The sequence below is a fragment of the Pristiophorus japonicus genome, chromosome 21, assembly GCF_044704955.1.
Source record: "Pristiophorus japonicus isolate sPriJap1 chromosome 21, sPriJap1.hap1, whole genome shotgun sequence".
Lineage (NCBI taxonomy): Eukaryota > Metazoa > Chordata > Chondrichthyes > Pristiophoridae > Pristiophorus > Pristiophorus japonicus.
The window spans coordinates 36,884,583-36,905,807 of record NC_091997.1 but is presented as its reverse complement, the minus strand read 5'-3'; the positions used below and the strand labels follow the sequence as shown (position 1 = coordinate 36,905,807).

Here is a 21,225-nt window from a genome sequence, read left to right as displayed (position 1 = left end):
TGAATGGCAGACTTGGGAAAGGACTATCAGGAAGTTCATCTGCATGTAAAGTTAGTGATCAACACAAGGAATAGGTTTCTGGGCAGGATAGTGATGGCAACATCCTTGCAATCACTTTTGAAAAGCGATGCCGTGATACAGGCACTGCAGGTTCCTACTGGGTGTAGAATGGGTTAAAAGAACTTTGTCTATCTATTCTGTGATCTATGAGTCCCCGTGATACCACCATATGGAGCATTCTGAGAATTACAATTATGACTGTGTTCATACTGTATCTAAAAGGTCCTATGATGTTAAAATAAAATATGAATAATTGTTTCTGCTTACTGCACTGGAACTGCAGTTCTGAAAGATTCCTTTAAAGACTGTCTGAGTTTGGAGGCAGCTACCACACATGTGTTGAGTCAGGTTCTGTCATGTTGAAGAGAATAGAGGTAAAATTAAGTCATTTTAACTTGTGCTTTGGGAGATTTTTCCACTGAATTGGCAAATAGCTGGCTATGTTTTTAAAAACCAGGTATCCACAGATGCGGAAGTAGGTGTTAAGGAGCGTCTTAAAGGAGGAAAGAGAGGTAGAGAGGCGGAGAGGTTTAGGGAGGGAGTTCCAGAGCTTGGGGCCCAGGCAGCTGAAGGCACGGCTGCCAATGGATGATCAGTTATATTCAGGGATGCTCAAGAGGCCAGAATTTGCGGACTGCAGATATCTCGGGGGTTGTGAGGCTGGAGGAGATTACCGAGGTAGGGAGGGGTGAGGCCATGGAGGGATTTGTAAACAAGGATGAGAATTTTGAAGTTGTGGCCTTGCTTAAGCGGGAGCCAATGTAGGTCAGGGAGCACAGAGGTGATGGGTGAGTGGGACTTGGTGCAAGTTAGGACACGGACAGCTGAGTTTTGCATGACCTCACGTTTACGTAGGGTAGAATGTGGGAGGCTAGCCAGGAGTGCGTTGGAATAGTCAAGTCTAGAGGTAACAAAGGCATGGATGAGGGCTTCAGCAGCGGATGAGTCGAGGCAGGGACAGAGACGTGGGATGTTACAGAGATGAAAACGGGCGGTTTTAGTTACGCTGTGGATATATGGCCGGAAGCTCATTTCAGGGCAAAATATGACACCTACGTTGCGAACAGTCTGGTTCAGCCTCAGACAGTTGCCAGGGAGTGGGATGGATTCGGTGGATGGGAAATGCAGTTTGTGACGGGGACCAAAGACAATTGCATCGGTCTTCCCAATATTTAATTGGAGAAAATTTTTGCTCAGCCAGTATTGAATGTCAGACAAGCAGTCTGACAATTTTGAGATCATGGAGGGGTGGAGAGAAGTGGTGGTGAGGTAGAGCTGGGTGTCGTCAGCGTACATGTGGAAACTGACGCTGTGTTTCCGGACGATGTCGCCAAGGGGCAGCATGTAGATGAGAAATACAGCTGATAAGGGCGGCCTGTGCATGGTAATTGTGTGTAGAAGTTCCATTCCAGTGATGCCATGGGACAGCAGAGATCTGTGACCCCGACTGCCATTAAATGTCTGCTCCCACACTTCCTCTAAGCAGCAGTTTAAAAGCGTAAAATACAGGAACAAGTGATGGTTGGAGAATTGTTCTGCTCACTGTAATTAGCGATGTTGTAAATGTCTTCACGCAGAGTTGGACGAGTAATTTCAGCAGATTCCTAAACGTTACCAAAACAATTCTTCCCCCATTTCAAAAATTCCTGACTTTTGGAAATAGATGCATTTAAATATTACAAGTTGTTACTGTCTGACAATGAAATCACAGCTATAAAAGCTACAGAAAATTATCAGAGGGGGTCTATAGAAATATATTAATTTAGCAATGCAGTGGCATTTGTGTTTTTAATTTACATAAGGATTGACATTAAGTGGTTAGAATGACTGTATTACCAGTGTGCTGATGATCCCCAATCCGTTAATGAGGGTTAACTCTGGTTTATTGTAGCTAATATATTGAGAACAAATTAATATTAGAATGAAATTTTGTTTCTTAAATTTGGGTGATTTTAATATTTTTTCTTCCAGAATATGTCTGATATGGGAACAGAAGAGATCCAAGAACAGTCTCAGCTGGAAGGTAATGTTGCTGCTGCTTGGATTATTAGCATTGCATTTCAGAAAATAGCATCAGTTTAGGGCATTCCCAACAAAGACCAAAGCGTTTTAGAACAAGGAAGGATGTGGAACCTCAACACGACGCAATCTTAACTCACCATCATCCCATGTTTGGAGAGGATTTGAATCTGGTTGAAATGAGACAATTATAACGTTAGGTTGTTATAATTGAAGTTGTCTGTAGACCTAGCACTTCGAAGTGAGGTGCCTCGTATTTATTACCACTTTTGTGCAGAAGTTAGTTGTGCAGGTTGAACCTCCCTTATCCGGAACCCTCGGGACCCGGCCAGTTCTAGAAAAGGGATTTTTCCGGACGAGGGGTGGTCATGTTAAATTGGATGGTACAGGTACTGAGCAAGGGGATATCGGGGCTGGCTGGCTTGGGGCTCGGAGTGCAGCAGAGAGATCTTGGGGGAAGGGGGGGCAGTGGATCGCGGGGTCAGGCCAGCGATTGCAGGAGTCGGCAGTGAGGAAGGACTTCAGTTTGTTCATGTCGGAGTTCTACGCATGTGCCACACGGTGGCCGGGAATGGTTCTGGATGAGGGGTGGTTCCGGGTAAGGGAGTTCTGGATTAGGGAGGTTCAACCTGTATAAGCTTGTAACAGAAGACTTAACCATTTTGGCAACTTTGCCGCAAACAATGTGACCTTGGAAGGCAACTTTAAACCTTATGCCATTTACACTTTCCGCAGTAATGTACAATAGGCTTCATCTTTTTGTTACTCAGGTGGTGAGGCAATCCCCACTGTAACTGAAGTCCCAGATCTTCCAGAGAAGAGCGACGTCTCTGACCCTGTTCAGGAGCCCAGTGATCAGGGACAATTCAACACTGATGGCATTATTGGTAAGAAAATAAATCGGACAAAAGGTCCCAACTGATCTTGTGACTTTTGCCTTTCCTACTGTCCCAGCTTTGAGCATATTGTTTTATCAGATAATTGCTCATTATCAGGTACTTTCATTCAATCAGGATGGCCTTTATGAGCCTTTCTCGAGGACTGACAGCCATTAATGCTGCTGTATAATCAGATGTCAAGTCATTTGATTTATGACGAGCGAATCCAGCAATATACGTTATCCCCACTTACTCACACATTGCCTTGCCTTTCTGTGGCACCCCCACCTAATGGCCCATGTAAAACCTGGCAAAACTCACCCAAACTAGGACAGGGTAGTTTACATAGCCAGATGAGTTCCATTAGCTGCAGCAATGGGCCTCAAAGTTGAAGCACTTCCAAAGTACTGGGCTTTAAAAGCAACATAACGTGCTTGTTCTTAACAATTTGGGCAGCGCTACCTGTTTGTCAATTGAAACCTCTATTATATGTGGGCTGGCCAGACCCATGTGCTTTTTACCAGATTAAAATGAGTTATTCCAAATGCTCTGGTGCTGAAACTTGACCCACAATTATGGAACTAAAAATCAAGGGGCCAAAATTGCCCTGTTTTGTGCCTCCCGTTAGCACCTCCGGGGGTGGGGTGATAACGGGCCGGGAAACTTTTCGCCCGGGGGAGGGGGCATGTTTCCGGCTCCTGCGCAATTGCGCGGGAGTTAGCGGTGGTGCTGACACGGTAACGCCCTCGGCCACCGCCAGCCGGTGATTACGTAATCGCTGTGCGCGGCGACCCCTTAGCGCCGCACACCAATCCCTTTCCGCTCCACGGCGGAAATTGGCCAGCGCCCTGCGAGGCTGCCGGGAGTGGTGTCAGCGCCAGCCTCACGGGTCGCGAACCAGGCCAACCCCCGCTCGCAGGGCGGAAATTAAAGGGGAGGTGGGGAGCGCCAAGCGCCATTTTGTAGGTTTGGCTGACTCATTGGTCGGCCCGTCTCGGTCCTCCATTGCATGGTCCGGGCCACCATCGTGCAGCCCGGCACTCTATTTGGGTGCCGGGCTGCGGCCTTGGCACCATGCCGCCCTGGTGGCCCGGTGGAGGCCATCAGAGGCTGTGCAGGGTGCGCAGCGGCCCTCCCCTTTAATGGAAGGGGAGGGGCAATAAAACGCATCAGCGCCACGTGGAGCTGCCACGTAGCGCCCCAGATACTACCCCTAAGGGAAATGGCGCACGTGACATTTCACTCCACTACCTGTGAGGGGCGGTAACCGTAATTTTGCGAACGGAGCGCGACTTGCGCGCCAGGCGCTGGAACTCCCGCCCCCAAGCAGGGCGCTGGGGAACTTCAACCCCTCATATTTCAACTGGGGATGAGAACTGATCTCACCAGATGGTTAATACTGAGTTCCTGGCCAAGTTCAACACATACACAATGTTTGTTAAAAGCAGAGAAGTTATGCCAAACTTGCATCGAACCATGGTTAGATCATACTTACTGTGCTCAGTTCTGGTCTCTATATTACAAAAAAGTTATAGAGGCACTGGAGAAGGTGCAAAAAAGATTGACAAGGATGATACCAGAACAGAAAGGTTATAATGATCATGAAAGACTGAACAGGCTGGGCTCTTTCTCTAGAAAAGAGAAACCTGATAGAGGTCTTTAAAATTAAGGGGCGGTTCAGTTGGGTTGACGTAGAGAAGATGCTTCCACTTTTGGGGGTGTCCAAAATTAGGGTCGATAAATATTCGACAATCACTAATAAATCCAATAGGGAATTCAGGAGAAACTTTTTTACCTGAAGAGTAGTGAGAATGTGGAACTCGCTACAACATCAAGAAGTTAGAATCATAGAATGAAACAACACAGAAGGAGGCAATTTGGTCCATCGTGCCTGTGCCGGCTGTTTGAAAGAGCTGTCCAATAAGTCCCATTCCTCTTCCCAATTTCCATATCCCTGCAAGATTGTCCCCTTCAAGTATTTGTCTCATTCCCGTTTGAAAGTTACTATGAATCTGCTCCCACCGCCCTTTCAGGCAGCGCGTTCCCGATCACAACAACTCGCTGCGTAAAAATTCTCCTCATCTCCCCCTCTGGTTCTTTTGCCAATGACCTTAAATCTGTGTCCTCTGGTTACTGACCCTTCAGCCACTGGAAACAGCTTCTCCTTATTTACTCTTATCAAAACCCCTTCCTGATTTTCAACACCTATTAAAGCTCCCCTAAACCTTCTCTGCTGTAAGGAGAACTATCTCAGCTACTCCAGTCTCTCCACATAACTGACGTGCATTAAAGGGTTAGTTTCAATTGTGGAAATAATAAAAACATCCACTGTTCTCAATGAATTTCTTTGTATTGTACAAGTGTAAGATAGCTCTTCAGCAGAGCAACACAGAGAAGATTAGACATCTTTGCCACACGTTGCTACTGACATCCGAATGGCTGACTACTCACTTGCAACCTTCAGCGATCCTCTTTGTTTCAGAGCACTAGGCTCCACAAATATTTCATGTTAGGAGGCAAGTTAGAAAAGAATGTTGGTGACAAGCAAGGTGGGGGGAGTGGAGAAGAGGTCATCGACGAGAACCCAAGATGAAAAGGCAAGGTCCACTTCAGGACACTACCAATGTTGGAACAAATAAAAGACAGAACAAGGAGATCAGGAAGTAGTGATTAGGTGACACAGACATTGGCTTAAAAGCCTGAAGATTATATGAGAAAATGAAGGCCATGGGAGATAAACAGCTCCCCAGTTTGAGGTGCAGGTACTAAGAAGGAGTGAGTTAGAGAAGGAGATTGCAGCAAGTCTTGTTTTCAACACTGTTGCGATGTAGATAGGCGGAAGAGAACTCAGACTTTAATAAATTCAGTAGCTAAAGAAAACTAAGGAAAGGCTGTGACAGTGCCAGAGGTTGGAGACGAGAGCTGAGAGAGGGGTCACCAATCAAGCAGCAAGCTTTTTAATATATACAGTCCAGGAGTGGTAGAGAGGTGTTGGAAGAGCTCTGCAGATGTAGGCTTGTTGGATGGATTTGGAAATCATAGAGGATTAAGACTTTTTGAGGGGAAACAAGTGTTTGAACGTGAACGAAAAACCAATCTTCTTTGCTCTTCAACAACGTGAGACTTCCATTTGAGATCAAATGTTGAGGCCAAGAATGCTGATAGATGAAGGATCAGGGTGGAGCCATCAAAGGTCAGAAGTAGGAGCTGTTGGTTAGACCTGTATGAGAGTTGAAGAAACTGTGTCTTTGAAGAATTAAATTCCATTTGCCACTGTTCTGCCCACCTGACCAGTAGATTGATACATTCAGGTTGCACCTCAACAGTGGCGGGATCAATATCTTCATGGGGAATTTTGCTAGTGCTGTTGGGGAGAGTTTAATGGGAACCTGAGAACAAATTCAGTAAGGAAGAAAGTCAAGCTGAAATTGGATAGTAAGAATGTGGAACATGAATCTGTAAGACTGAGGAAACAAGGGTTAGTAAGTAGTAATCAAGGAGGTCTTCCTGTGCTAAATGGTATATACTTTAATGCAAGGAGTATAGCGAATAAGGTGGATGAGCAAAGAGCACTGCTAGACACTTGGAAGTATGACATCATAGCCATTACAGAGACACGGCTGAAAGAGGAGCAGGTTTGGCAGCTTAATATTCCTGGTTACAGGATTTTTAGACAAGACAGAGAGGGTAAAAAAGGGGGGGGTGTTGTGGTATTTATTAAAGAAACTATTACAGCTGTGAGGAGGGATGATATGTTCGAGGGATCCTCAAATGAGGCCATATGGGTCGAACTGAAAAACAAAAAAGGGGAGATCACACTCCTGGGCGTGTATTATAGACTTTTAAATAGTGGGAGGGAGATAGAAGAGCAAATATGTAGGCAAATTTCTGTGAAGTCCAAAAACCATAGGGCAGTAATAGTAGGGGATTTTAACTATCCAAATATTGATTGGGACAAATATAGTGTGAAGGGTATAGAGGGTGCGGAATTCTTAAAATGTATTCAAGAGAACTTTTTTAGTCAGTGTAACAAGTCCAACACGGGAGGGGGCGGTTCTGGATTTAGTTTTGGGGAATGAAGCTGGGTAGGTGGAAGGGGTATTAATTGGAGAGCACTTGGGTGCCAGTGACCATAATTCAGTCAAATTCAAGGTAGTTATGGGTAAGGACAAGGATAGACCAGGAATAAAAGTCCCAAATTGGGGAAAAGCTAACTTTGCTAAGTTGAGAAGTGATTTGGCCACAGTGGACTGGAAACAGCTACTTGTGGGTAAATCAGTGTCGGAACAGTGGGGGGCATTCAACGAGGAGATCCGGAGGGCTCAGGCCAAACATGTGCCCTTAAAGAAAAAGGGTGGGAATAACAATTCCAGAGCCCCCTGGATTTCTCGGGACTTAAAGGGGAGGATAAAGAAAAAAAGGGAAGCTTGTGTCATATACCAACGGCTAATTACTGTATAATCTTTAGAAGAATATAGAAAGTTCAGAGGTAAAATTAAAAAGGATATTAGAATGCTGAGAGAGAGCATGAAAAATTCTTGGCAAGTAAAATTAAGGAAAACCCAAAGATGTTTTATAAATATATTAAGAGGATAAGTAAAGAAAGGGTAGGGCCTATTAGAGACCATGAGGGTAATCTCTGTGTGGAGGTGGAAGATGTTGGTATGGTTCTTAATGAATACTTTGCGTCTGTTTTCACAAAGTTCTTTACTCGAATCATTGAGATTAGAGTTGGAGGAGAAAAGTGAACTAAGTATTCTTCCAGCGAGTGAAGAAAACCTATTTTACACTCATGCTGACTAATTCCACTATAAGCAGCAGGAAGAATTTCAGACCTTAGATTCAATTGACAGAATTTTTACTAGACAACAGAACGAGAGGCATTGTTGAACCAAAATATAGCATTAGATCTGACAGAAGGAAAAAGATGAATTATGAAACCTTCCATGCCAGTTAGAAGAACATCAATTCGTTCACTGCCACAGATAGAAGGGCCTCTGTCTTGCTTGTGAATCTCCACATGCCTTCTCAACTGCATGGGTTGGCAGTCAATGCACTGATGACTTTCCAGACTCTGCCTGGTGGGCTGACTCAGTTCCTCATGTTGCACCTATCAATTCCACATATTATCCAGCCAGGTTCTTCTTTGCTTGCTTGTTGATATATTACCATCAACTTCTGCAGTCAGGAAGAAGAATCCCAGCAATACCCCTTATGTGTCCTCAATAATGTGCTCAAGTAATGTGTCCTTCACAATTAGCTGCATCATTTCTCACTTTTCTTGTGCTAGTTCCAGGAGCTCTCATTAATCTTTTTCTGCAACTAATTTTCAACAACACCTGCAGCACCAGAATTGAAATGCGCTCAGTCATATCCTTACTTCATCCCTTAAACATGCCACTGTTTATCACCAGTTTAGTTTTATGGTTGCCCTGAAACTTCTTCATATTGCAAGGCACTTCTTTTGCAATTGCTTTCTTCCATTTAATGTCTTTGTTGCTTTGACCATCTAAGTGCTCATTTAGTAGCACTTTCACTTCTGAGTCAGACGATTATGGATTTGAAGTCCCACTACACACTTGACCAAGCTTCAATGCAGTAGTGAGGGAGGGCTGAATTATCGCAGGTATTGCCTTTTTGATGAGATCTTGAACCAAGGCATCATTTGTCTGCTCGGTTGCATGTAAGAGATCTTGTGGCACCATTTAAAAAGAGCATTAGTTCTCATGGTAAATTGGTCAACATGCTCCCTCAAGCATGTTGACCAAAACAGATTAGAAGAATCATAGAATGATTACAGCACTGAACAAGGCCATTCAGCCCATCGAGTCCATGCCGTCTCTCTGCAAGAGCACTTCAGCTAGTTCCACTCCCCTGCCCTTTCCCAGTTGCCCTGCAAAAAAATGTTCTTTCAGGTACTTATCCAGCTCCCTTTTGAAAGCCACGATTGAGTCTGCCTCCACCACCCTTTCAGGCAGCGCATTCCAGATCCTAACCACTCGCTGTGTTTTTTCTTAAGTTGCCTTTGGTTCTTTTGCCAATCACCTTAAATCTGTGTCCTCTGGTTCTCGACCCTTCCACCAATGGGAACAGTTTCTCTCTTATCTACTCTGTCCAGATCCGTCATGATTTTGAACACCTCGATCAAATCTCCTCTCAACCTTCTCTGATCCAAGGAGAACAACCCCAGCTTCTCCAGTCTATCCACGTAACTGAAGTCCCTCATCCCTGGAACCATTCTCGTAAATCTTTTCTACACCCTCTCTAAGGCCTTCCCATCCTTCCTAAAGTGCGGTGCCCAGAATTGGACACAATACTCCAGTTGAGGCCGAACCAGTGTTTTATAAAGGCTCATCAGAATTTCCACACTTTTTACAAAGCCCAGGATCCCGGATGCTTTAACCGCTTTCTCAACCTGCCCTGCCACCTTCAGCGATTTGTGCACACATACCCCCAGGTCTCTCAGTTCATGCACCCACTTTAGGATTGTACCCTTTAGTTTATATTGCCTCTCCTCGTTCTTCCTACCAAAATGTATCACTTCACACTTTTCTGCAATAAATTGCATCTGCCACGTGTCCGCCCATTCCATCAGACTAACTATGTCCTCTTGAATCTATCGCTATACTTCTCACTGTTCACTATACTTCCAACTGCAAATTTTGAAATTGTGCCCTGTACACTCAAGTCCTAGTCATTTATATCCAGAAAAGCCGTGGTCCCAGTACCGACCCCTGGGGAACACCACTGTATACCTTCCTCCAGTCCGAGAAACAACCATTCTCCACTACTCTCTGTTTCCTGTCACTGAGCCAATTCCGTATCCATGCTGCCACTGTCCCTTTTGTTCCATGGGCTTCAACTTTGCTGCAAGCCGATTATATGGCACTTTGTCAAACGCATTTTAGAAATCCATGTACACCACATCAACCGCATTGCCCTCATCAACCCTTTCTGTTACCTCATCAAAAAACTTGATCAAGTTGGTTAAACACGATTTGTCTTTAACAAATCCGTGCTGGCTTCCCTTAGTTAATTCACATTTGCCCGAGTGACTCTTAATTTTGTCCCGGATTATTGTTTCTTAAAGCTTCCCCAGTACCGAGGTTAAACTGACCGGCCTGTAGTTGCTGGGTTTATCCAAACACCCTTTTTTGAACCAGGGTGTAACATTTGTAATTCTCCAGCCCTCTGGCACTAGTTCCGTATCAAAGGAGGATTGGAAGATTACGGCCAGTACCTCCGCAATTTCCACCTTTACTTCCTTCAGTATTCTGGGATGCATCCCACCCGGTCCTTATCCACTTTAAGTACAGCCAGCCTTTCTAGTATCTTCTCTATCAATTTTTATCCCATCCAGTATCTCTTCTACCTCCTCCTTCACTCTCTATGGCAGCATCTTTTTCCTTGCTGAAGACAGATGCAACGTACTCATTTAGTACCTCAGCCATACCCTCTGCCTCCATACGTAGGTCTCCTTTTTGGTCCCTAACCGGCCCCACCCCTCCTCTTACTCCCCGTTTACTATTTATATGCCGATAGAAGACTTTTGGATTCTCTTTTATGTTGACTGCTGTTCTATTCTCATACACTCTCTCTGCCCCTCTTTTTTTCTTTTTCACTTTCTGAACATTCAATATTTAGCCTGATTTTCAGATGTCTTCTCAAGCTGATATGTGTCATGCGCATTCTTTTTCTGCTTCATCTTACGCTCTGGCCCAGAAATTGGGGTCGTTTGCGCCTCTCTGGCGCGGCGCCACTAACGACTCCCGTTAAATTCCCCAGGAGTTTAGCAGCGGCGGTAATCCGTAGCACCCCGCTCCGCTGTGCCACACTGTTATCCCTCAACAAAAATTAGGGAGCGCCCCCTGAAGCTGTGCGGGCGATGCCAGCGATTGCTTCGGGGAACATGAACCAGGCTTCCGGCCGTTCGCGACGTAAAGAGGTGCTGGTGGCCATTTAAAAAAAAATCTGCCAACTTTCTTCAGTGTCCTGTTGGTGCTTTGATCCTGGAGTCCGTGCCACGATCAGTCAACCCGGCACTCTGTGGGGTCCGTGCCACGATCAGTCAACCCGGCACTCTGTGGGGTCCGTGCCGCGATCGATCAGCTCGGCACTCTGTGGGGTCCGGGCTGTGATCGATCAGCTCGGCACTCTCTGGGGTCTGTCGCGATCGATCAGCTCGGCACTCTCTGGGGTCTGTCGCAATCGATCAGCTCGGCACTCTGTGGGGTCCGGGCTGTGATCGATCAGCTCGGCACTCTGTGGGGTCCGTGCCGCGATCGATCAGCTCGGCACTCTGTGGGGTCTGTCGCGATCGATCAGCTCGGCACTCTGTGGGGTCTGTCGCGATCGATCAGCTCGGCACTCTGTGGGGTCTGTCGCGATCGATCAGCTCGGCACTCTGTGGGGTCTGTCGCGATCGATCAGCTCGGCACTCTGTGGGGTCTGTCGCGATCGATCAGCTCGGCACTCTGTGGGGTCTGTCGCGATCGATCAGCTCGGCACTCTGTGGGGTCTGCCGCGATCGATCAGCTCGGCACTCTGTGGGGTCTGTCGCGATCGATCAGCTCGGCACTCTGTGGGGTCTGTCGCGATCGATCAGCTCGGCACTCTGTGGGGTCTGTCGCGATCGATCAGCTCGGCACTCTGTGGGGTCTGTCGCGATCGATCAGCTCGGCACTCTGTGGGGTCTGCCGCGATCGATCAGCTCGGCACTCTGTGGGGTCCGGGCTGTGATCGATCAGCTCGGCACTCTGTGGGGTCCGGGCTGTGATCGATCAGCTCGGCACTCTGTGGGGTCTGTCGCGATCGATCAGCTCGGCACTCTGTGGGGTCTGTCGCGATCGATCAGCTCGGCACTCTGTGGGGTCTGTCGCGATCGATCAGCTCGGCACTCTGTGGGGTCTGTCGCGATCGATCAGCTCGGCACTCTGTGGGGTCCGGGCTGTGATCGATCAGCTCGGCACTCTGTGGGGTCTGTCGCGATCGATCAGCTCGGCACTCTGTGGGGTCTGTCGCGATCGATCAGCTCGGCACTCTGTGGGGTCTGTCGCGATCGATCAGCCCGGCACTCTGTGGGGTCTGCCGCGATCGATCAGCTCGGCACTCTGTGGGGTCTGCCGCGATCGATCAGCTCGGCACTCTGTGGGGTCTGTCGCGATCGATCAGCTCGGCACTCTGTGGGGTCCGGGCTGTGATCGATCAGCTCGGCACTCTGTGGGGTCTGTCGCGATCGATCAGCTCGGCACTCTGTGGGGTCTGTCGCGATCGATCAGCTCGGCACTCTGTGGGGTCCGGGCTGTGATCGATCAGCTCGGCACTCTGTGGGGTCTGTCGCGATCGATCAGCTCGGCACTCTGTGGGGTCTGTCGCGATCGATCAGCTCGGCACTCTGTGGGGTCCGGGCTGTGATCGATCAGCTCGGCACTCTGTGGGGTCTGCCGCGATCGATCAGCTCGGCACTCTGTGGGGTCTGCCGCGATCGATCAGCTCGGCACTCTGTGGGGTCCGTGCCGCGATCGATCAGCTCGGCACTCTGTGGGGTCTGGACTGTGATCGATCAGCTCGGCACTCTGTGGGGTCTGTCGCGATCGATCAGCTCGGCACTCTGTGGGGTCCGGGCTGTGATCGATCAGCTCGGCACTCTGTGGGGTCCGTGCCGCGATCGATCAGCTCGGCACTCTGTGGGGTCCGGGCTGTGATCGATCAGCTCGGCACTCTGTGGGGTCCGGGCTGTGATCGATCAGCTCGGCACTCTGTGGGGTCTGTCGCGATCGATCAGCTCGGCACTCTGTGGGGTCTGTCGCGATCGATCAGCTCGGCACTCTGTGGGGTCTGTCGCGATCGATCAGCTCGGCACTCTGTGGGGTCTGTCGTGATCGATCAGCTCGGCACTCTGTGGGGTCTGTCGTGATCGATCAGCTCGGCACTCTGTGGGGTCTGTCGTGATCGATCAGCTCGGCACTCTGTGGGGTCCGTGCTGCGATCGATCAGCTCGGCACTCTGTGGGGTCTGCCGCGATCGATCAGCTCGGCACTCTGTGGGGTCCGGGCTGTGATCGATCAGCTCGGCACTCTGTGGGGTCTGTCGCGATCGATCAGCTCGGCACTCTGTGGGGTCCGGGCTGTGATCGATCAGCTCGGCACTCTGTGGGGTCTGTCGCGATCGATCAGCTCGGCACTCTGTGGGGTCTGTCGCGATCGATCAGCTCGGCACTCTGTGGGGTCTGTCGCGATCGATCAGCTCGGCACTCTGTGGGGTCTGTCGCGATCGATCAGCTCGGCACTCTGTGGGGTCCGGGCTGTGATCGATCAGCTCGGCACTCTGTGGGGTCCGGGCTGTGATCGATCAGCTCGGCACTCTGTGGGGTCCGGGCCGTGATCGATCAGCTCGGCACTCTGTGGGGTCTGCCGCGATCGATCAGCTCGGCACTCTGTGGGGTCCGGGCTGTGATCGATCAGCTCGGCACTCTGTGGGGTCTGCCGCGATCGATCAGCTCGGCACTCTGTGGGGTCCGGGCTGTGATCGATCAGCTCGGCACTCTGTGGGGTCCGTGCCGCGATCGATCAGCTCGGCACTCTGTGGGGTCCGTGCCGCGATCGATCAGCTCGGCACTCTGTGGGGTCCGGGCTGTGATCGATCAGCTCGGCACTCTGTGGGGTCCGGGCTGTGATCGATCAGCTCGGCACTCTGTGGGGTCCGGGCTGTGATCGATCAGCTCGGCACTGTGATTGAGTGCCGGGCTGTTGACAGGCACCCCCTCCACTTCCCTTTGATGAAGAGAATGGCCCATCCTATGCGGCCCAGTGCATTCTCCCTTTGACGGAGCACCGAGAACTGAGCTGCAGCAATAAGAAGGCAGTCTTAGATTGAGCCTGAGCTGGGGGCCTCGCAGGTACTATGAAGATTTAAACCAGGCAGCGACAGGCGAGTGCTTCCTCAGGTAGCTGTCTATTCACTGGTGCGCTGAGTTTGAAAGAATAAGGAAGAGTAAATGGTTATTTCCGGAACATAACCTCTCCCCATCAACATGCGGCAATGTTCTTATCCTCATAATTTTTTTCTGAATGGCTGTTAAATTTTACTCCCAATCCATAAATATTTCAATGCATGTGTTCATTTTAAAATTCATTCAAATTTCAGCAGGATTACCATGGAAACGTCATGTCATAGCGGGAGGTCAGCAGGGTGCCTGAAGAACATTATCCGCTCAATGGTATCTGATTGGACAGGTGGAAAATAGCTGCCTGAAAGTGGATTTAAACTTAAAGCAGCAGGTTTGCTTTCTTCCCTGAAACTCATGTTTACGGTTTGGATGAACAAGTGCTGTTTGCTGTGCCTGAGTCATAACAACACAACAACAACTTCTATTTATATAGCGCAGTAAAACACCCCAAAGTGCTTCACAGGAGCATTATCAAACAATATTTGACACCGAGCCGCATAAAGAGAAATTAGGACAGATGACCAAAAGCTTGATCAATGAGGTAGGTTTTAAGGAGAGTCTTAAGGGAGGATAGAGAGGCGGAGAGGTTTAGGGAGGGAATTCCAGAGCTTGGGGCCCAGGCAGCTGAAGGCACGGCTGCCAATGGTGGAGCGATTCAAATTAGGGATGCTCAAGAGGCCAGAATTAGTGGAGCGCTGATAACTCGGGGGTGGGGGGGGGGGGGCGGAGGGGTTGTGGGGCTGGAGGAGATTACACAGATAGAGGGGTGAGGGCATGGAGGGATTTGAAAACAAGGATGAGAAATTTAAAATCAAGTCGTTGCTTAACCGTGAGCCAAATGTAGGTTAGCAAGCACAGAGATGATTGGATTTAGTGCAAGTTAGGACACGGGCAGCCTCTAGTTTATGCAGGGTAGAATGTGGGAGGCAGGCCAGGAATAGTCAAGTCTAGAGGTAACAAAGGCATGTATGAGGGTTTCAGCAGCAGATTAGCTGAGGCAGGGGCGGAGACGGGCGATGTTCCAGAGATGGAAATAGGCGGCCTTAGTGATATGTGGCCGGAAGCTCTTCTCGAGGTCAAATATGACACCAAGGTTACAAACAGTCTGGTTTAGCCTCAGACAGTTGCGAAGGAGAAGGATGGAGTTCGTGGTTAGGGAACTGCGACAATGGCTTCGGTGTTCCCAATATTTAGTTGGAACAAACGTATGCTCAGCCAGTACTGGATGTCAGACAAGCAGTCTGACAATTTAGAGACAGTGGAGGGGTCGGGAGAGGTTGTGGTAAGGTAGAGCTGGGTGTCACCAGCAGTACATGCGGAACGCTGTGTTTTGGGATAATGTTGCCGAGGGGCTGCACGAGAAATAGGAGGGGGCCAAGGTTAGATCCTTGGGGGATACCAGAGGTAACGATGCGGGAGCGGGAAGAGAAGCCATTGCAGGTGATTCTCTGGCCACGATTAGATAGATAAGAATGGAAGCAGGCGAGTGCAGTCCCACGCAGCTGGACGATGGTGGAGAGGTGATGGAGGAGGATGGTGTGGTGAGGAGGAGAGATAGTTAACCTTTGTCACAGTCATTTGGATGTCATTTGTGACTTTAATAAGAGCCGTTTCCATACTGTCTAATGTGGCAGGGCGGAAACCTGATTGGAGAGATTCAAACAGAGAGTTCCAGGAAAGATGGGCACAGATTTGGGAGACGACCACACATTCAGAAACTTTGGAGAGGAAAGGGAGGTTGGAGATGGGGCGGTAGTTTGCAAGGACGGAGGGGTCAAGGGTTGTGTTTTTTGAGGAGACGGGGCAGTACCTGAGGAGAGGGAACAGGCAGCAGAGTTTTAGATGAGGTCTTCTCCCCATGAGCAAATTGGTCGTCCTCCCCAGGTTTGTGCACAGAAGCTGGGGTAACACTCCTTTATACACGCGATGAGCTTCCGACCCCATCTCCTCTCCATCACCAATACCACCGACTTCCACTCTGCTAGTGCCTCAGCCCATCTGCTGCTGAAACTCTCATCCATGCCTTTGTTACCTCGACTGTTCCAACGCTCTCCTGGCTGGCCTCCCAGCTTCCCATCTACAATCCTCCATAAGATGAAGTCCTTACTACTCGGGGGATCAAGGGTTATGGCGAGAAAGCAGGAAGGGGGTACTGAAGTTTCATGTTCAGCCATGAACTCATTGAATGGCGGTGCAGGCTAGAAGGGCTGAATGGCCTGCTCCTGCACCTATTTTCTATGTTTCTATAGATGAAGTCCTTACTTGAGATCATCCAAAACTCTGCTGCCCCGTGTCCTAACTCGCACCAAGTCCCGCTCACCCATTACCCCCTGTGTTCGTTGCCCGTGTCCTAACTCGCACCATGTCCCGTTCACCCATCACTCCCTGTGTTCGTTGCCCGTGTCCTAACTCGCACCATGTCCCGATCACCCATCACTCCCTGTGTTCGTTGCCCGTGTCCTAACTCGCACCATGTCCCGTTCACCCATCACTCCCTGTGTTCGTTGCCCGTGTCCTAACTCGCACCATGTCCCGATCACCCATCACTCCCTGTGTTCGTTGCCCGTGTCCTAACTCGCACCATGTCCCGATCACCCATCACCCCCTGTGTTCGTTGCCCGTGTCCTAACTCGCACCATGTCCCGATCACCCATCACTCCCTGTGTTCGTTGCCCGTGTCCTAACTCGCACCATGTCCCGATCACCCATCACTCCCTGTGTTCGTTGCCCGTGTCCTAACTCGCACCATGTCCCGTTCACCCATCACTCCCTGTGTTCGTTGCCCGGGTCCTAACTCGCACCATGTCCCGATCACCCATCACTCCCTGTGTTCGTTGCCCGTGTCCTAACTCGCACCATGTCCCGATCACCCATCACTCCCTGTGTTCGTTGCCCGTGTCCTAACTCGCACCATGTCCCGATCACCCATCACCCCCTGTGTTCATTGCCCGTGTCCTAACTCGCACCATGTCCCGATCACCCATCACCCACTGTGTTCGTTGCCTGTGTCCTAACTCGCACCGAGTCCCTCTCACCCATCACCCCCTGTGTTCGTTGCCCGTGTCCTAACTCGCACCATGTCCCGATCACCCATCACCCCCTGTGCTCGCTGCCCGTGTCCTAACTCGCACCAAGCCCTACTCACCCATCACCCCCTGTGTTCGTTGCCCATGTCCTAACTCGCACCATGTCCCGATCACCCATCACCCCCTGTGCTCGCTGACCTACATTGAGTCCTCAATTTTAACATTTTCATCCTTGTTTTCAATCCGTCCATGGCCTCGCCCCTTCCTTTCTCTGTAACCTGCTTCAGCCCTACAACCCGCCGAGATGTCTGCATTCCCCGCCGAGATGTCTGCATTCCCCAATATTGCACATCCCCAATTTTAATCATTCCACCGTTGGTGGCCGTGCCTTCAGCTGCCTGGACCCTAAGCCCTGGAATTCCCTCCCTAAACCTCTCTGCCTCTCTCTCCTTTAAGATGCTCCTTAAAATCTACCTCTTTGACCGAGATTTTGTTCATCTCTCCTCATATCTCCTTATGTGGCTGAAAACGCTCCTGTGAAGCGCCTTGGAATGTTTTACTACATTAAAGGCGCTATATAAATGCAAGTTGTTGTTACACTTAGGTTATAGAATTGTAAGATATTTTTAAAGAGATGTTGGGCAAAGAATGACTTTTGTCACAGTTAGTCGTGACGCTGTGAATGGATTTGAACATAAGACACAGCGACGAGGACAATTCTCTCCCACGTCCTGTCACCGCCCAGCTCTGTCACAGCTAATGCTCCCACTGCTTGACTTTGTTGAAGTTTGTTTCTGTAGGGATTCACAGAAGGACACTGAGCGATTCCATTTTGCAGCATCATTCCTCGATCCCATCTGCCTTTTCCTTTTGGGGAAGTGCCCAATGTATAAAATAACATGTTCTATATTCTGAGACCATTAATTTAAGGAGCCACCAAAGTAAACTCTGTTTGCAGTGTTTTGCAATTGCTATTCAACAAATTTTGAATTGGGTTTTGTGGTCTGACCTTACTTATGCCACTTCCAGACTATCATTAACCTAAGTCTTTTCAACTTGTTGAACATTATGTGATTAGCAACAGCACTCCTGGAAACCCCCATCCACATTTCACCAATAAAGCCCTGAGTGGTTTAAACTTGCGTCAAACTTTAAGCTATTGACCTAACCACTAGCTTATTCTCATTGCACTTGAGCACTGGCAGGGTGGAAACTTTTATATATAGTTTGACCACTTATCCTGAAAAAAAGATCAATAAAATACCCTGACAGAAATTATTCTGAAAATGCTTCTACAGTTGGAAACAAATTTGTAAAGTTTGTTTTTAAAGTACTTTAGTTTTGATAGCTTTGCTCACTTGATCGCACCCTCACTTTGAGTTTCAAACCATCATCATAGGCAGTCCCTTGGGATCGAGGAAGACTTGCTTCCACTCTTAGCATGAGTTCTTAGGTGGCTGAACAGTCCAATACAAGAACCATAGTTTCTGTCACAGGTGGGACAGACAGTGGTTGAGGGAAAGGGTGGGCGGGGAGCCTGGTTTGCCGCACGCTCCTTCCACTGCCTGCGCTTGTTTTCTGCATGCTCTCGGCGACGATACTCGAGGAGCTCAGCGCCCTCCCGAATGCACTTCCTCCACTTAGGGTGGTCTATGGCCAAGGACTCCCAGGTGTCAAACTCTGGGTCCAAATCCCACCCCAGGACCTCAGCATATAATCTAGTACATTTCAGTGCACTACTGAGAAAGTGCTGCGCTATCGGTGGTGCATCCTTCAGATAAGACGTTAAACCAAGATCTTGCCGATTGATTCAGGTGGATATTAAAGATCCCATAGCACCATTTGATGAAGTGAAGGGATTTCTCCTAGTGTTCTGATCAATATTCGTCCCTTAATCAGCACCACCAAAACTAACTAATGGTCATACATCTTAGAATCATAGATTCATAGAATGATACTTTGGAGAGGAAAAGGAGGGTGGAGATGGGGCGGTAGTTTGCAAGGACGGTAGGATCAGGGGTGGTTTTTCTGAGGAGAGGGGTGGTGATGGCAGATTTGAGGGAGAGGGGGACAGTACCTGAGGAGAGAGAACCGTTAACGCTGTCAGCCAGAATTTGGGAGCCAGAAAAAGAAGTTAGGTGGTTTCTTAAACGATAAGGTAATAAGGGGTTATGGGGAGCGGGCAGGGAAGTGGAGCTGAGTCCATGATCAAATCAGCCATGATCGTATTAAATGGCGGAGCAGGCTCGAGGCGCCGTATGGCCTACTCCTGCTCCTATTTCTTATGTTCTTATGTGGTCAGCAGTTTGGTGGGAATAGGGTCGAGGGAGCAGGAAGTGGGTCTCATGGACAGGATGAGCACAGAGAGATCATGAGGGGAGATTGGAGAGAAACTGGAGAAAGATGTGAGTTCAGGGCTAGGGCAGGGGGGAATCTTAGAGGAAGTTAGGGTTACAAGTAAACTCAGAAGGAAAGATTAATTTTTGTAATTCATTTTGTCCCTAAATTTTTTATCTGTGTAAACTTAGCAGAAAAAAGTAACAGTTTTAAGAGTTAGCGCAGTAGTGATTTCTAGTTTCAGCGGAGACATTGTTAATCATAAGTGTGTTAAAGCAGAACTCCAGTATTTTAAAATCAGTATTTTATCTAATTTATTTGCACTGCTAACCAGAATTAAACGTACCATTGTAGTGCTGCTGAAGTGAATCTATGAATAAGTGTCAGCCTTAGCTCAGTGAATGCACTCTTGCCCCTGCGTCAGAAGGTCGTGGATTCACGGCCCACTCCTGAGTCTTAAGTACATAACCCAGGCAGACTCTCCAGTATAGTACTGCTGCAGTTGGAGGTACTGTTCTTTGGATTAAACAAAGCCCCATTTTCTCTCTCGGATGGATGTAAAAGGTCCCTTTAGCAGGGGAGTTCTCTCCGGTGTCCCGGCCTATATTTATCCCTCAATTAACATCACTAAAACAGATTATCTGGTCATTTATCTCATTGCTGTTTGTGGGACCTTGCTACACACAAATTAAAAGCCCGTATCCCTACATTATAACAGTGACGACCAATGTCCCTCTAAGCTGCTCGTGTGCACTGTCGCAGATTGGGCAGGTACCGCGCAGACCGCCACAAGCTGTTCCCTATATGATACTGCACTTGCAGCCGCGCAGCTAATCTAAAGGTACCGCGCACAAAACAAATATTGGTGACTACACTACAAAATACTCATTGATTTAAAAAAAAACTTTGGAATGTTTTGAGGTCGTGAAAGGCGCTACATAAATGCAAGTTTTTTTCTCTTCCTCTATTTCTATCTGTTTTAAAAATTCATTCACTGATTTGGGTGTTGTTGGCAAGGCTGACATTTATTGCCCATCCCTAATTGCCCCTTGAGAAGGTGGTGGTGAGCCACCTTGAACCGCTGCAGTCCGTGTGGTGAAGGTGCTCCCACAGTGCTGTTAGGGAGGGAGTTCCAGAATTTTCACCCAGCGATGACGAAGGAACGGCCGATATATTTCCATGTCAGGATGGTGTGTGACTTGGAGAGGAACTTGGAGGGGAACATGGAGGTGATGGTGTTGCCATGTGCGGGTTTGGGAGATGCTGCCGAAGAAGCCTTGGCGAGTTGCTGCAGTGCCTCTTGTAGATGGTACACACTGCAGCCACGGTGCGCCGGTGGTGGAGGGAGTGAATGTTGAAGGTAGTGGATAGCATGTTGATCAAGCGGGCTGCATTGTCCTGGATGATGACTCTTTCCATCCCTCTATGCCTTGGAATCAGCCACCAATAGCTAATAGGAACCTTGCTGAAAAGACAGGCAGCCCAAATAGAGAGTCAGACAAGTGAACATTCAGTCAGGAGAATCAATAGAAGGAAGTTTCAGGTGAAGATTGAAGACAATCATAGGGGAGCAGATTTAACTTTTTTATGGATTGTTTTTTATCCAAATGATGTGCAAATTCCACTTGAAACAAAGCTGAATGATTGATCAGATGGGGAGTGTGGAACAACATTAGTGATGTGCAGATTTACAAGAGCTGAATTCAGCTGTAAAAGGGCAGATAATGAGAATGAGATTAAAGGGTACGATGAAGTAGATCTTTGATTATCGGCACTCTGGATTGTCTGCCGCAGTCTTTGTGGGAATTGGGGCGTTAGTTTACTACAAGCCAATTAAAAAGTAGCAAGTATTTTTGGTTGTTTTTTCTCAGACTCTGTGATCCTGGTCCAACAGGATAAGTCGCTGTTACCTGGATTCCCAGTCCCTGGCAGAAAGTACCCAGGAAAGTGAGAGTGA

General features: G+C 48.5%; 1 protein-coding gene across 6 annotated transcripts in view; it reads left to right on the top strand.

Moving 5' to 3' along the window:
* The window catches only part of LOC139233946 (zinc finger protein Aiolos-like), a 176,398-nt gene that overhangs the window by 39,714 nt on the left and 115,459 nt on the right, over positions 1–21,225 (top strand). For all 6 annotated transcript variants that reach the window (XR_011588243.1, XM_070864631.1, XM_070864630.1 and 3 more), the window contains exons 2-3: positions 2,032–2,083; positions 2,850–2,966. Coding sequence is in view for 5 of the 6 variants with exons in the window: in XM_070864631.1 (XP_070720732.1) it covers positions 2,035–2,083; positions 2,850–2,966 (166 nt within the window). In the remaining variant the exon portion in view is untranslated. The remainder of the gene's footprint in view (positions 1–2,031; positions 2,084–2,849; positions 2,967–21,225) is intronic.